Raw genomic sequence first — 17,855 nt, forward strand, 5'->3', positions numbered from 1 at the left:
TAGCATGACATATCACTGCGTATAACAGCGGAACCAAAAGGGCAACAGAATGTCAAGATAAGCTTGTGGATTTTCACGTTTCGACTGACAAGCTTTAACAAGCTGGTTAAAGCGGACGGTTTACCAGAGATGGCTCACTTTAAGGGAAACAAGTGCAGGAGAAATTCTCCCCGAGGGCAGTGTTGTCGTTCTGACTCCTGCAGTAAGGAGACAACATGTGGCAACCTTGTGAAAGAGAAAACCTACCCTCGATCCATCACAATCCATGACGTCACACATGCTACACAAATCATTACCTTTATTAAAGGGGAAAAACGTCTAATGTATTCTATGGTATATGGGGATGTAAAAAACAGGTATGCCAAGTCCAAACAAGAAACTGTTGACATATACATATCAAACACACCCCCAGCCTCCCTCAGCCCAACCACAGTTGAAACATATCCTGCCAGAGTGTTTTGGATACACTGAATCAACTAGGTTAGGATTTCATTGGAAGTAGAAGGCAAAATCCCACACAATACCATGCAACCCGTATTCAGATCCTGACATGCCTTGTGAAATATCAGGCATGACACGAATGCTATATACAGTATAAACAGACCTTTTATAGGTTAGACTTGGTCTGTCCAGCAGGATAAGGACCTACACTGCAGATCAATTCTCCACAGACTGGAGAACACAGACCCCCTCCTTATGATGGCCCTCATCACACACACACATTCATCACCAGCTGTTTCAGCTGTCACACACCATTAAGGCATAGTGGCAAAGGCTTTTATATATCCAAATGTCAAGACTTTTATTATAACCAGCTACCACCAGACCTGCTTCTCTCGTGAGGATCCTTGAACCATTCATTTGATTAGACTCAATTTAAGCATTAAGTGCTGTTTGTGTGTGTGTGTGTGCGTGCGTGTGTAGCCTAATGTACACACAGCATATGTACTCTCTAAATTACATTGTTCACAGAGTATGACCTATCTAAATAAAGGACGTCCTTATCTTTACATAAGCATTTTAATTGGCTGGGTATCTAGCTTGGGTCACTTGAGAGTTGAAAGACACAGAAAAAGGAACATTATGCAATATCTCTGTCACATTCTTCGTACCCCTCCGTTTTCCCTCTTTATCTCTTTTCATCTCTCTCTCTCTCTCTCTCTCTCTCTCTCTCTCTCTCTCATACTATTGACCAAGCAACGTATTGTGTGGGTCTTTTAGAGGCCCTATAGTGATGATTAAACAACTGTGTAGCAGACTGTGGTAGGAACACATTGTAAAGCCATCACAAACCTCATAAACTCAACACAGCTTTTGTGTCATGATCATACACAACATAGAGGGCCACCTGATATCATAACCACTCATTCAAGACACTCACCATTCATGGCAGGCATCCAAGACCGTCTAAGGAACATTTGGAGAATATTATACAAGCAAAAACCAATCATATGGAAACTAAAGGCCTCCAGTGAATGAATAGTAATTTCTTGTTGAGGAATTAAAGAGCGTGAAAGCAATACTTCTCTTGGACTGACAGATGCTGTACCTGTAACATCTTTTGTTAATAATATCACGTTTGATAGCATCATTGATGTGTTGAATTCGCTGTGGGAACATTCATGGTCCTATGAACATTCAAATATGCATTGAGCATCTACTGACAGCGCTGCAGTATGAACACATTCAATGTACATTTACATTTAGTCATTTAGCAGACGCTCTTATCCAGAGCGACTTACAGTAAGTACAAGGACATTCCCCCCGAAGCAAGTAGGGTGAAGTGCCTTGCCTAAGGACACAACGTCATTTGGCACGGCTGGGAATCGAACTGGCAACCTTCAGATTACTAGCCCGACTCCCTCACCACTCAGCCACCTGACTTCCAATGTAGCAGTGTAGTATGTGTAAGGAGGTGGAGCATAGTGTGAACAGCACTGCAAAGTCTATTTTCAGCCAGGTGAATAACTTGTCTCAACAAGAAAGAGACAAATCAAATGTCCACAGAAAATTTAGCTCATGTTAACTCTCTGGCTAACATTTGAACAAGCATAAAACCCTTAAACTGGGCATGAACTCTGACAGGATCTTTCAAGCGCTGCAAACACAGTTCTGTTCGCAGGGGGGGAAAATGCTGAAAACCATTATTCTCATACTATCTGTCACCCGCTCTGCACTGAATCACTCACTCGGCCGAAATTTGCTGTTGTCGACATTTCCACATTATCTAAGCAGCCAAGGAATTTACTGGGTCTTAATGTTGTTGGGCTCATGCATGAGTCAATAACGTCACATTCATATTTGATTTAACAATTTTATACACAAAATATATCAAAACTGAATGAAGAGCTTATGTACAGCCACATAATCAAAAGGAACTCTTTCTTACTGAAACTGGAGAAAACAAATACTGTACACTAGAGGAGAGAAAAGAGGATAGGAGAGGAAAGGAAAGGAGAGGAGAGGAGGGGAGAGGAGAGGAGGGGAGAACTCTTTCAGTATTCTTCCTCCATCCTTTGCCGTTTTGCTACTCGCCTCTGTATTGATTTCAGAGGTTGCCCTGTTTCCATTTAGCCAAGACTCCTTTCATAATGTATAACACATCTCGGATTCCTCCGCCTCTCCTTCCTGCAGCATCTATGCTTTATCATAGTGGGGACGTGACACCGGGAAGCTGTAAACAGTTGGCAGCCTTGCTGTTCGTTTATCTTTATTGAAACCCCACCACAACACAAAAAAGGATAGCATCTGTTTAAAGTCACGGAGCTGGAAATCTTATTTTATTCCTTTAACGGCCAGCACACTACCCTTGTATTTGTTTTCAAGGAACGAAAACAGAGAATCCAATGTCTTCCATATTCATGAGGTACTGCGCGTCCATAATGACTCACTGGCCTTCAGTCATCCCTTCTGCATCTCTCTCAAGTACTGACTCGTCTTTACACGGCAATAATATCAAGCTGCACAGGAACCCTCCACAGTTTAGATCAGGCCTTTAAGAGCTATCAGCCTTTTACATTCACAAGGCATGTCGGCTGTGGTGAACCCCTTCAAAGGGAATCGTATTCTCACAAAAGGGCACAAACACCCAGAGGAAATGTTCTATTGAAACTGTATGAAGGGCAGAGAAAGAGACGGTGGAAAGAGAGAGGGCGAACTAGAGAGAGAGAGAGCTCTTGAAGCAAGTTGGTTCCTGTTCTTAATTATCGAAAAGCCTCTCTCAATTTGGAGGGGCGGAGCGTCCTGTAACAAAAAAGGAATGTTTATGTATTTTTCACCTCGATTTATTCAAGTGTACTGCACAAGGACTGGGCACCCAGCTATGCATACAGAAATATCTGCATACGCTGGCAAACATGTACACGCGTGCACGCACACAAAGTCTACAATTAGACTACACTGTTCTTAATTTGGTTCCAGATGTTCTCGCAGTTGACACCGAAAAAATTGCAATAAACCACACTTTCAAAAACATACTCCCATTTCAAATGGTTTTAGTGGAAAAAAACAACAGCACTTTCCTTGAGTTGATTTATGTGATTCTATTACATTAAACATTCTTTCCCCAGAGCAGGCTCTGCTCCCTAGCAACAAGAGCTAGCAGCTCTAATGTGGCTGGCATGGGGCCAGTGTAAGCTGTCTGCGTTATTGATTGCTAGATTGAAAAGTTTGCATTTAATAGGCTCTGTAATACATGATGAAATTATTCAGGGGCTTCTCGCGCCAAATTGGTTCCTTTGACTATCAAAGAGGAAGGCTGTTACAAACGAGGCAATGGAATGTTCCAAAGGGGGGTCTTTCATCCCTGAAACAAAATTATACAGCTTCAACCCTGCATCTCTACAATCATATAGGAAACTTGAAACCATAATTGCCTGTAACCGAAATAGGCGTTATTGACATTGAACAAGCAGAGCGTTGTAGTTTTCAAGACAAGAAACACAGGTTTTTTAGAACTGACCCAAACCGCTGGGTGCATGGTCTATTGTGTTTTGATAAACTGACTCTTAACAGTGAGTCTTTGTGTGACACAACCCAGAGAGATTCATACCACTGTTTGCCTTTTGCATCACAGATACTGCCCACAACTCATTGCAGTGGTACAACTACTCATTCAGCAATCATTAACAGTAGCAGTAGATGTTATGGAACAGAAATTGTTGTGTGGGAACAGCCAGTTCTGAAAATGAACAGAAGGTTATAAGGAGAAAACTCAGTGATTCCTTCCACCATTCCTAGCTAAGTCTAAAAGGCTTTTGCACTCAGGTGAAGATATTCAATCTCTTCTGACGGCCTCTCCTATTCGTCACGCCATGTTGTTCAACACAAACTCCATTGAACAGCTGTGATATCCACATCATAAACATTGTGACAGAGTTTCTAGCCAGGGCCCTATTCCCATGTGCATCCCCAAAATAAAACAGATGAGATGTTTCCTTTAAATGTACCTTAAATGGGACGCCACATTCTCATTTGAGGAGAGAATTCCACGGGAAAAAATAACATCTTATCTCAAAGATTGGGAACTGGGTCATGTGGGGAATTACATGTCATTCTTGATGAAACTAGCTGTGTGTATTTCCTCAAAGGGGCCCCATTATAAAGCCATGACAGATATCTACACATACAGGCATGCACAACGCATAAAAGAAAACATGATTTAATATGTTTTCAGTGAAAAGGACAAAAAGGCAAAGGGGGAATATACTACACGCTATTTAGGACAAGCATGTAGCCCATTTTAAGAGCTATAATAAGGGGGGGGGGGAGGGGGCCTGTCATTCAGAACAGCCCATTGTGAATTCCTGTCATTATATAAGAACTTGTGCTATCAGCAGATCTGTACAGGAAAGGCTTTAAATAAACAGCCGATAACTAAGCCAACTGGAACTATTTAAATCATTACATCCAGCAGCACAATGTGCAATTTGCATGGATTTGTAGAGGCTGCTGGCACAGCCAATCCTTCTGAACGGGTAATGACTTCAGTAGCTTTTGATCAAACTAAAGTCCTTTGTTCCCATGAGGAAAATGCTTTAATTTGGGCTTGAGAAAGAGTTTTATAGCAATATGTCATAATAAAAGTCCATCTGTTCATGAGTTGCTGTGTGTATATTGTTTAGTACAGTGCAAACACAAAGCAAATAGTGCTTACATAAGATGTCATCTACTAATCCGTTCAGTTTTTAAAAACACTGAGATTGACTTAGTTTCATGTTCTTTTACAACATAACTACAGGGTCACAATATCTCCAGTGGACAACTGCTAGGAGAGGAAATGGAGGGGAATAACATAGTGATGAATAAAAGTCATTTGCCAAGTGCCCCTTGTACAAAAGACGGAAATGAAATAATTGCCTTGACAACAGGAAGTGGCAGAATCAATGAACTATTGTGCTGTAATTTCTTTCCTACGTTTCCATGAGAGCTCTTACACATTTACAGGGCAGAGAACAACAATAAATAGTTCAATATGAAAACATTTTCCAAATGCTCGCAAGCGCAATGTGCCATTTCCAGCTTTTTTCTGACGTTGGAAAACCCCCCCAATCTTTTTCCTTAACGCTGACTTAAAGGTTGTAAATCGCACACTCTAGGGTCTGGAATCAATCAACCGGCACTGCAATTAGCCAGCGCGGCAGGACAATGGCATTGTTCCGATGCTCTGAAATGTACAGCGTGCTATTTCCATGGTATTTCTTTCTGACTGGATTTCCCTCAAAGCATGTTGTGAAAGGACTCTTGTCCAGTAACTGCAACATGCTCAAACACACCGCAATAGGAGACAGCTTGACGTGCATTCATAACACAGACAGACTAATATGTGTTCTCATGAAATATTCAGAGATATTAAGGAATGATAAAATGGCAATAAAAAGGGTGAGTCATTCCAACTCTGGAGGACGGGTTTGATAGGCTACTGTACGTAATAAAAGCCACATTTAATATTCGTAAACAAAGTGAATACACTCAGATCAACCTCAATAAATGTAATTCTAAGGGCTACTATGAGGTGTGCATTAGTGTGCAGAGCGTGCGTTTTAGATTTAAGGGGAGTCTAACTCAATTCATTGTGTGTCTTTATTGTGTTTCAAAGCTTGAATTTTAAAACACCTAATTCAATAAGGAATAAATACAGTCTGGAAATATTGGAGCAGACAATCACTCTCTGTCTCAATAACTAACTCTGTTTCTCTCTTTCTCTGTGTGCCCTCTGAGAGCTCTGCTAGCTGTTTGAGATGTCTCTCATGTTATGGGAGAGGTCACATCAATAGTGCTTCTGTTGTTTCAGACCCGACTAATGGAGCGACAGAACCCTTCATTTCCTCTGAGGTCACTGCAGTGTTCCACTCTCATTGTTAAACCGTCCAGCAGTCCAGTCATTCAACCCCCAGGGTACATGCAAAAACAGCTGGAAACACACTGTGACATTTCACACACCAAAAATAAATAATAATACTTTTTTTTTTTAAATGAATAAATATTTATTTCTGGTGTTGGAATCCAAATTTGATTATAAAGCGACTGCAAGCCAGAACAGTTCGTGGTTTACTGTCTTTCCTTCTATTGGTCCCATTCAAATTCGAGGCATGCTCAAATGCTCCCCACATCTAATAGATTTTTCCACCCCGCCACACAATTTACTGCTTACAGATTTAGAATTCTCTGGCTTCCGGCCAGGCCTCAGTCATAAGGGAATTAATGATATGAGCAGATCAGTGTAGAAAAACAGCTTGTGATTCTCTCCCCAACAGGTCTGAAAATAATGAAGAGGACATGAGCATAAACAGAAACGATCTATCTATCATTCTTTCATTATGTCTGTCTATCTATTTCTCTATATATCTATATATCTATATATCTCTCTATTCAAGTGCAGTACCAGAGCAGAGTGAGGAGCAAAATCAATACAAACACTTCATTAAATAGAAGCACAAGCTTTGGCCAGCTTCTGAATTAGTTCTGAGGAAATTGCAGAAGGTGGACGAAATGCAACAAAGAAGCAAATCAAATGGGTTCAAGTTCAGCTCACAATACTCTCATTTCAACTGTCTCTGCTGCAACATGCCGTACATATCTTCGACATTTCCAGGAGAATCCTTAGCAAGATTTTGTCTTTACTGTAAAAGATACATCTGATGTTTGTACTGCATGCAGTATTAGAAAGATTAAGCAGGTATGTGGACCAGACAGGTTCTTTTCTGCTGTTTTATCACTCCACTCTCTTGTATCAACATTAGTAATCTTTGGTATTTCCGAAAAGTCTGAGAAAAGAAAGGAAAGACTCCCAGGACCATATTAATATTAGATGTTCAGACGGGAACCCCGAATATCACCGATGGTTCGGTGTATCTGCCGGCATAGATAATGAACACTCCATTCAACATCGTACATCCGTGATTGCTAGGACATGTGCCATTTTAGTCTCAGGTGCAAGTGGAGAATGGGGCTGTGAAATTGAAGAATGAAGGTTCTGGAGAAGAGCCGGCATTGTTTTCTTCCAGAAGATTCCTCCACCACTGCCCTGAAGGTGAGCACAGTGGTGATAATATGAGGAAAGGGGGGGGGGAGAAATGTGACCTTGCATAATCTCTGTCATCGTCTCAGCTGTAAGAGCCACACCGGGTGACAGAGGGCCACAGTTTAGAAGGAGAGAATCACGGGTCTAATGGTCCACACTTGTTTTATAGATCAACCACTCACTCTAATGTTCTGGTAATGCACACAGCAATATCATATTCCAATTGTATGGCTCCATCTCCACCAAATTACCAATATCTGCAGTTATTGGTCTATGTACTGCGGCAAATTTGTACTTGCTGTTAGATATTGGTTATAGGTGGTTGAGACTATGCCACATTTTGCACCAAATACAGTTGGTCTAAACACCAGATGACGGTCTAAAAAAATCTCTGTATTTCGCCTGAAAAACCCAACTCTGCTGTCTCATGCCCAGGCTAGTGGAATGAAACAAGAAAAGCAATTTCGACAGGCAAAAAATGGGACAGTCCTCTAGGGACAGACAGTCGTAATGTTAACTTTTGTGGCCCACGTTGGTGGAATTGCTCATCTTGCAGCTGTGGGTCCATATAGGCCTAAGTGTAATATTAGTCTTAACCCTGCCAAAGCTCTCACTGTGAAGAGTGCCTTTAAAACAGTTCAGTGTTTCCCAAGATGGCACTTGAATTATGACACCAATCTTCTCTCGCCTCGCAGTTAAAGAATCACAGTGGTCGATGCTGCAGCATGGCAGGCAAGGTCGCTTGTTCTCAAATTAATTACTTTTTTTTTCTGTGTGGACCTCTGTTTCTCTCTGCCTTTTGAACCCAATTCTTTGCTCGCTTGCCAAAAATGACGCACCGTATAATTTAGATCTAGAACAATACCACTGTGACAAAATGTGTCTTGCAGCATTTTTCTTACGCTGAGAGACAAATGCAGAGTGCAGTGCCTCAAATTGGCTGTGTGCCAGGAAATGTTAGGATACGCTTGAAGGAAGAAAAAAAAATGTTTCCCTCGATAACAATGGCACACTTTATTACCTTTTAGCTCACAATTGTTTTCAATGCAGTCTGCAAGATTATAGCAGTATCCTGTTTTGTTGAACAAGCCTATGCCTGACATGGCATACTCGGGGCTAATAAATAGATAGTTTACATTTAGTCATTTAGCAGACGCTCTTATCCAGAACGTTCTGAATAGGATCAAGCAAGCAGGCACCCTTTTACGTGGACTTTAACTACTAACATGGAGGCATTCTGAATGCTAATTTATCATATCATACTCAAGGAATGTGAAAACACAATATCTATCACAAGGACATTGAGAGACACACTCAAAGCGCTCCACAAGGGCTCTATATCTCCTTTCAATAAACATTTAATCTCAACAGTCAGTGGTGCATTACACACAATATACAGTATCCTGCACTTAGTACTATAGCCTGTCCCTGAATGTTTTGTGTGAGTACGAACAATCCTTATCTTACCATGCGTTTGACTACACATCAACCCACACCACAGATCAAAGGCTGCTGGTGATGCGCTGGGCCAGTAAGTGCTGACCTGGCACATGCACTGGCAGAGTGGCACGTCTAAGTGACAAGAGCATTTATATACACGGTGATGGAATCATTACCGATGACATCACTCCTTAGCATCACAGTTATAGCCAACACAAATGATCGTCGTTATCATCAGGCTTGAGAGAGAAACGTCACTGAAAATCTATACGGGGTGGGGTGGGGGGGGGGGGGGGGGTGGGGGGGGGGGGGGGGGGTGGGGGGTGGGGGGGGGGGTCGGGGGATGGGTGGCGAGGGGGATGGGTGACAAGGGGGTGGTTACGTCTGAAACTTTACTCAGTGAATGGCCATAACACACTCAATAAGCGAAACGTCAACACAATCATTAATGAACACAAGCTGACACTGACACATGCACACACAGACAAACTCAAACACTATTGATTCCTCCTGTTGTAAAACGACAAAGTGTCCATTATTGATCTTCCCTTCCACTTTGTGCACGAGATTACAACAATGCAGAATGTATCCAAGGGCAATATGACATTCAAAGGCCAGAGGCGCAGCACTCCCCATATAGTTACTGCACATGTAGACAATGACAGACTCAATATATAATCCTTCAATAAACTATTCTATGAGGTATTGGTTCGTTTCTTTGGTTCAACACTCTTACGTAAAGGTTTTGATAATGAAAAAATGAATTATTAAGAGGCAATTAAAGTGTAATTTCAAGAAAACGGCAAGCTACTACCCACAGTTGTGGTATATATGTGCTGGTTTTGAGCACTTTATGAAAGTGCAAGTACCTTCATAAAACAATTTCACAGTGCATTACTTTACTATCTTCTTAAAGGGTAAAAAAACATACAAAGCTTCAAAGGGAAAACAAAGTTCTTCTCAATTCTGTATGAATAAAACTAAAAGTGTTTCATATCTGCAGTCGGCTTAGCATGACTCATCCAAGACTGCTGCTTTTTTATCTAGTGATTCATGTTCAATGCGGCGGTGAAATACCCCAGTGCAGAAATCAAATACATCAATGATTATAATAGTCCTGCATATGACAAATACCAGATCGGAATAACAAGTCCATAGCATGCACTGACAGGAGTGATGCACACTGTATACACTGAATGCATAAGAACAACAAGTATTACTCTACTGTAACGTAATATCCTGAATTCGCAAAAACATCCTCACAAATAAAAAACACAGCTCAAGAAAGTTGCGGAGAAGATCAAGACTCAAATACAATTACAGAGTTGCGAATTATACAATGACAAGCGGGAGGGTCAACTTCTTCTCCAGGGCGTGTATCGACCCCCCCCCCCCCCGCCCCCCCCCCCCCCCGACCTGTTGCTTTTACCTCTTTTGGGGGGGTCGAAGTCTTAATTAGGGGGGTCAGACCCCCCCAAACCCCCCTGTAATTCGCACCCTCAATACAAACACAAGCACGCGGTAAGAGCATGGCCAATCATGATCGAAATCCCTCCCAACTGACAAACGACGAGACAGCACACAGCAGAGACAGAACGGCGACACACAGAAACACACGTGACCGGCGGGCTCACCTAGCTGGGCCCTCTCTCTCTGGATGTCTCGGAAGTTGAGGCCGCTTGTCAGGGTGCTTTCCCGGTACCGGTGCAGGGCTTCCCGCCGTCCGTTGGTGCCCAGCTCTCGTAGCACGGCCGGCTTGAGCGCCTCCGCCTGCAGCCCGTGGGCCCATCCCGAGAAGTCTGGAACCGTCCACTTCACCAGGTCCTCCAGTCGCACGATGACCTTCTCTGACACGGCAATGACCTCATGCTGGGAGGAGGCAGGAGAAGGAGAAAGAAGTGTAAGGCCGGAGAGAGAGAGAGAGAGAGAGAGAGAGAGAGAGAGAGAGAGAGAGAGAGAGAGAGAGAGAGAGAGAGAGAGAGAGAGAGAGAGAGAGAGAGAGAGAGAGCGAGAGCAAACCAGCACAAGGACATCCAGAGGTGAACTGGCGTTTGGCACCTTGCTAAATTTACTCACTTTATTTACTTAGCGAGGTGCCAAACGCCAGTTCAGTAATTTTTTGGGAGGGGTGTCAACATAATTGCACTTTACAAATGTTATGTTTTGAAGGCTGTAGATCAGCAACAGCAGAACCTGCTGTATTACCGAAGTGGGGTTTTCCAAGTTGCTATTGTTGCCATCAGACTCAGGGACAAAGAGAAAAACATCACAGAGCAGCCTTTAGTTCAGATCTGATACCCTCAAGTAGGTTCCAGGGCTGTTTCTACTCCATTGAGGGAGATTAAAATTAACTTTTGTGTTTTGGAAGAACCGCTACTGCAATGGAAAAAGTCTCACTTAGAAATGTTGAAATGTGTTTCCATTTTGTGAAATAATGGGTGCTGGGCTTGTCATCAGGCTGGGCAAGAGAGGGGCGGTGGGAAAATGTTATTGAGGCCTACAGAATCTGGAGGGCAGATGTGTCCATACAGAGAAAATGGAAGAAAAAAAGCTTTCTACAATTTAATACGCATCTGTTTGTACACACATCTCCCCTAAAGCTACTGTACCTTTAAACACACATGTTCGCACACTCCCGACTGTACAGACACACATGCGCATGCTCACACACACACACTTTGTGCAGTCTGCCAATCCACCCATATCTCTCCACAAAACACACAGCAAATCCATAACAGTTAGTGATATCAAGAAAAAAAGAAAGAAAAAAAAGAAGCTGTGAGGAACAGCTTCATATATCTGTGTCTTTTCAGTAAGTGAAAACATCAAACATGAGTTCTCAGCCATTCTATAATGAGCTGTCTAGAGCTGTCAAGTGGTTGGTGGTTGAAACTGGTTGCTGCGCTGGCTGGCTCCATGCAAGAAAAAAATGTTTTTCTTTGCTCAAAAAAAGGAGGTCATTTGAATAATGTAAAACTCCAGATTTATAACCACTGAGCAGTGGATAGTTGATGCCTGCAGCTAAAAGCAACTCGACTGAAATATACTTTACTCATATACTTTAATGTAATTGCCTGGTATATGATCCCTCAAAACAGGCAAGTCAAAGGAAATATATGATATTTAATATCAGGCAGCCCAACTAAGATATCTAAATAGATTTCCCGGTATTGACTTCATACCAGATACGTTGTGCAACACAGGGAAATGTCGACAAAAACACACTTCTGCCAAACCACTCACATTATTGTGACAAGTAGTGTGCTTGTGTGTGTGTGTTTATGTCTTGTGTACTGTATGTGTCTATGCAATGTGTGTCACTTTCAGCATGCTATAACTAGCCATCTCCTTTAAGAACTAGTTTCACATGTTTCACAAACGGTTGACAGTCAACAGCTGTCAATGTAATACATCACCGGTAGATGAACAGATGAAACACAGTTCACTCAAACACAGTTGGCACACAGTCCTGTTAGTTTAAGGAGGGGTGAGATAAAAAAAAAACACCAAGCCACATATAGGGCAAAGGACATACAATGACATGTGCTCCCTCCAAAATAAACCAATTCAAAGAAGGCTTATTTACACACAGTGATGGACATGTGTCCTGATCTATATCGCTGTACAGAGTAAACATGTGTGACATGTTTTGAGAGTTAAATATATATCAAGCTCTGTAAATAAACGTTTGCAATGAACTGACTGTGGACCTATTATAGGATTTCTCAAAATACCCTCATCTATCAAGTTCATGTCAATTGTATCCCTGACAAAAACACGCTGTTATATTTCACTAACAGTGCCATAGTGCCCCTAGATTGTATCATCCAATTAAAAGCCCTGTGACATCCATATCACTATCCTATACTCTGGCATGGGACGGGACACTGGGGTGTAATTTGGAACAGTGTGGGACATTCCAGAATGTCACCATTTTGAGGCGTAGCGTCACATTGGTTGGACAGGCCTTTGAGTCGAGGAGTCAGGAGGCTGTTGGCCGTGCCCAGTCACGCTGAGAAGGTTTCAGGCTGCTGGCCCAGGGGGTCAGCCCAGGAATTCCTGGGGCTAAAGGAGATTAGTAATTGAGTAATGGACATGGTGACATGAACAATGCTCCTTGGTGCGCTCCATGGAGAGAGTGAAACACAATATGAGTTCATTATCTATCCTCCTCTGGACTGACCTTGGCTACTCTGTCTCAAAGCAAACTCAACCTATCTGTTATAAAACAGCCCTCCAGTGGGCACATTGCAAGTACACCCCAGTCGGGTTATACTATTATTCATAAGCTGTTAATCATTAGCTTCTAGATTACAAGTAAGACTGAGAATGATTATTGTGGCTGACTGTTTGGTTGATTGTATGGCTGACAGTGTCAATGGTTCATAAACGGGTTAATCATTTCATTTATAGAGTTATACTTTTCTATATTTTGTATAGACAACAAAGGCCGCAACGACATTGAACTAAACACAAAATGTCATGGTAGCCTACCCGTATTAGATGTGTTTGGACAGTGTGTAATTAAAACGAGCTGAGGAGACACTAAAACCCAAACTCACAGCTGAATGTTTGCTATATTATTTTGTCTGTGCGGTGCATAATCACAGTTTTAAAACACAACAAGCTGAAACGGTGCTAGGAGCCCTCGCTGAAGAATGAAAATATAGCAGGCACATTCAGTAAGAACCACTCATCTGTGGTTTCGTTCTTCCAAAGGTTATAATGATCCACTATAGCCCCGGGCTCCCTAGTCATGCATTATGGGAAATGTTTTGATGTTTAAGCGGTTAGTCAATGACAAAGTGTAAACCAATCTGAAACAGTATAGGCCCACCAATCTCTCGTGTTGAGAGAGAAGGCTCTGTCGTCAGTTGTAACGTATCATTATGCTGTATGTATATAACAAAACAGTTCATTTAAAACCAAGTTGTGTGTGGAAATAACACAAACCAGTGGGATGTGCTTAAAGCCATTTCTAGTACATGGTTTTCTATTTAAATGACCCTGTTCAATCCTAAAAACCTGACAATAATTTACATGCTATTTTCAAGACGCAAAAGGAATTCACTTGAGGGCAATGTTCAGAGTTAATGGCTTTTTCTATTGGGGGGGGGCTGACCCCCCCTACCCTGCTTTAAATTCCTGTCATTGTTGTGTGCATAGGAAGAGTTGGTATAATATTCCCTGGCTATGAAAACAATATGAATCTCTCATGAGCCTTTACATGTAACATGCCAAAATGAACTGCGGGTTACAAGTCTGAACCACTTATGTGCTTACTAACTGAACCCAACCACCATCCCAAAAGGCCAGAATTATCCATTATCTAAAATGAATCCCTCCAGGAATATACAATAAGTAGCAGATGAATACCATCTAGTTTCCCCCACAGACTGGTTCCAGGCACTGCAACAGTCATGCACTTGTGCCATCAAGCCAAAGATGTCTCTGGATAGCTTCCAAAGTGTTTTCCAGAGCGATCAATACTCCTGCTGCAGTTATTGCTGTGCCGTCTCACTGTTTTTTTTCACTTGGAATGAAGAAGAGACTACATTGTCAGATGGCTGAGCGGTGAGGGAGTCGGGCTAGTAATCCGAAGGTTGCCAGTTCGATTCCCGGTCATGCCAACTGACGTTGTGTCCTTGGGCAAGGCACTTCACCCTACTTGCTTCGGGGGGAATGTCCCTGTACTTACTGTAAGTCGCTCTGGATAAGAGCGTTTGCTAAATGACTAAATGTAAATGTATATTGTTACGTCCAAATTCAGAGGCTCAGCTTTCAGGGAACATTTCGAGTTCCAACATTTGCACTAACCGTGAAACCTGGCAGAGATAAAGCTCAACAATTAGCTGCAGCGCAACTGAAGTGGCTTTAGTGCAGTAAGCATGATCTAAAACGGCTCTATGTTAACACAAGCCTAAAAACAAACTGGAATAGAAGCCAACATAGACATTAGAAGGGCATGAGAGACAACATTAAATACTATGTCACTCCATAACCAGTTTAACCCATGGCATGTGACTGTTATTTTGGGAGTGTGTGGGAGAGACATGAACACTAAATATTCAGACCCCGCAAATAGAAACTTTGTTATAAAGGGAACAAACTCCCGAAACACAAACTGCCTTGACACAGGACATCAGCTGCACTCCTAACCCTGAAACATACACTTGAAAACCCCCCATTCTCAAACACATTCAAAAGCCTTGGATCGGTGCAAGAGGCTGTCTTCCATGTTTCCTCCACCAGTTCTTTTCATTCAGATCCATTAGGGGAGGTGAACAAGTGGACAGAGAAAGGTGGAGGGGAGGGACAGTTGTCAGTGGAAGGTGAATGAGCTCAATGGGAAGGCTGTTGTCACCCTGCCGCACTACGAGGGGGAGCACAGAACAACAAACATACCAGAGAAATACTCAGGAAATTCATTGAATTCGAATTCAATGAATTCATCTGCACAGATGACACCAGGAGGGATGTCTTCAGAGATGTATAGATTTGTATCCGTTGGAGAAAACATGTATGTGTTTTTTTTGTCCTCATCTGCAGTCAGCTGTGTACAATTAAAGTTCACTACAGTACAACTATAAGTCATGCACACAAAATCTTTTAAGCTAGTGGAAGATTAGTTGACTCATGATATTTCTGTTATTATGCGGTAGAGCAAGTCAGATTATATTTTATGTGAGTGAAGGTCATAAAACTGACTGGAGTTGTTAGAGGAATCTCCAGTGTAATCAGACTAGGGCAACTTTTTGAAACATGTTCAATCAAGTTCCTTTGATTTGAGTCAGCAGAATAAACAGTACACTTTAACATATTGTACCTCTGGGCGACTGAGAGGATTTTAAGAGGGATAAGCGTTCATCCAGAAGCTATATTGGTATCTGAAGGCTAAACCCCTATTATCGTCAAACAAAAGTTAAATCACACCTCATTACTTCAGGCATGTTCTGAGTAAGTTTATTGATTCTCCAAAGACAACACTCTGGGCATTGTCCTTTGATCCTGAAATGAGTTGAATGATATTGTCCAGACATCCAATCCAGAGGAATGTCACCACTTTGCTATGCAAATCAGAGCTCTCAAGGGGCGGTGCTGACTTGTCCTTATTGCACGAGCTCGTTCCTAAATCGACACCACGTTTACAATCTGACGTTACGATACCTTTAGGGGCTAAATCTATGATTGGTCAAAGCAAATACCAACTAAAACCAAGGATTTGTTCAATTTACGCAGTGTAGAAATAGCCTACCTTTCTCGTGAACAGGAAACGTGATACCTACTGTATTACTCAAGAGGAAAGAATGTAAAGCATCAGCAGAATAGTCATGTCCAAGCGGGGCTTTGTCCTTTTCCAATGACAATTACAACCGCAGGCAAAATTCATGTGACCTCAAAACATAGTGATCAGCTGAAAATTGTTATGCTCATCGGTCACATGAATTGGCAGTAGTGACAATGATAAAACATTGTTATGATATTGCTAATAATAACACCTTTAGCAACTTATCACAGCCATTCGTCATTTGTTCCCCATAACACGGCGTCACATTTAGCCACAGTTAATCGTATTGTCACTGCCAACAATATCGAGATATCTTTGCCATCGAGTAGCTCGCTCGTGGTGCAGTTAATGGTGCAGTTAATTTCAGTTGACATTATCATATTTTCAGGAATGCCAATGACTTTATGGAAATTATGCAAATGATTAAGTAGTTTGACGTGTTTCCACTTGCTTCAAAGACTGGGCAAATGTTTCGAACCACTGACAGGCAAGAAATATATAAATAATGTTTACTGGAGAACGTTTATGATCTCATGCATTCATTGCCATTTCTCAATTTCCGTTCATATGTCGCCATTTGACAAGCATCTTACAGAAAGATAACAACACTGCCATACGCGCTGGATTCTTGCGGATTTTCTTCTCTAATACAATTAACCCCATAGAGCGCACGAGCCTTATTGCGCGCAGCTGGACATATTGAAGTGCACATTCAGCAGTTGACACTATGCAACGAACACATAAACGGTAGTCTAGCTTAAGTTGACAAAAATACTGCAATGGGTCAATCATTTGCTGTTTTTAATAGATCAATGTCAGTACGTCAATGTAAGCAGTGTCACTGTGACACATGTAGCATAAAGGCTGTAAGGCTATGCCACATTGAATGCTTGGGATGAAATAATGATGTTATTCATTAGAGGGAGGAGAAGTTGTAACAGGTTTGAGAGAATAAAGCGCGTTGTTACCTCTCCGTGTTTTACAGTCCTTCCCAAAGGAGTATTCTCTGGTAAAAAATAAAGTTTGGAGCTTGATAAAAGTTGTTTGGTGGTTCTTTCCTCCCACAGCAGCTGTAGCTCCGCTATGCAAATCGGGTCCTCTGGTTTACATCTCACGAAGAAAAAGTCTCCAAGGGACAAAATCCTTGGTTTACCGTTCCGATGAAATTTAAACGCCTTGTAGAATATATATGGTCCATGTAAACCGCAAGATGAGCCTACCCACTGTTGGGAAACAACAAAAAATGTCATTAGTGAATTGTTCATTGTATAGTAAACAGTATAACAGGAAAGACGAAACATTGACAATGCGCAATTTAGCATTTCGTGGCAAAAAACATATTGCTAAGGACTACCACCTGCACACGGTTTTAGGACCGGGTAGCCTGTATTCAGTATAGGTTTTCAATAATAAAGCTAACTATTTAAGTTATTAACATGATTAGCCAATATATGTATATCTCAAAATATGTAAAAGTGTGGGTTATACCGCAAAACACATTGTAATAGTAAGCGAATAATGTGTACAAATATACATGTTAAAATGCTATAAATGAATTGTTATTAACACATGTATTACCTTGAGTGAGTTCCGCTCCATCTTGAC

General features: G+C 41.8%; 1 protein-coding gene across 1 annotated transcript in view; it reads right to left on the reverse strand.

Moving 5' to 3' along the window:
* LOC136943531 (AT-rich interactive domain-containing protein 5B-like) overlaps positions 1–17,855 on the reverse strand; it is a 45,951-nt gene extending 28,096 nt beyond the window's left edge. Inside the window, exons 1-3 of the mRNA XM_067236886.1 lie at positions 17,829–17,855; positions 17,219–17,473; positions 10,597–10,831 (exon numbers count right to left, since the gene is read on the reverse strand). Coding sequence (XP_067092987.1) covers positions 10,597–10,831; positions 17,219–17,473; positions 17,829–17,849 — 511 coding nt within the window. The 5' untranslated portion in view covers positions 17,850–17,855. The remainder of the gene's footprint in view (positions 1–10,596; positions 10,832–17,218; positions 17,474–17,828) is intronic.

This window comes from Osmerus mordax, chromosome 5 (genome assembly GCF_038355195.1).
Source record: "Osmerus mordax isolate fOsmMor3 chromosome 5, fOsmMor3.pri, whole genome shotgun sequence".
NCBI classification, from domain to species: domain Eukaryota; kingdom Metazoa; phylum Chordata; class Actinopteri; order Osmeriformes; family Osmeridae; genus Osmerus; species Osmerus mordax.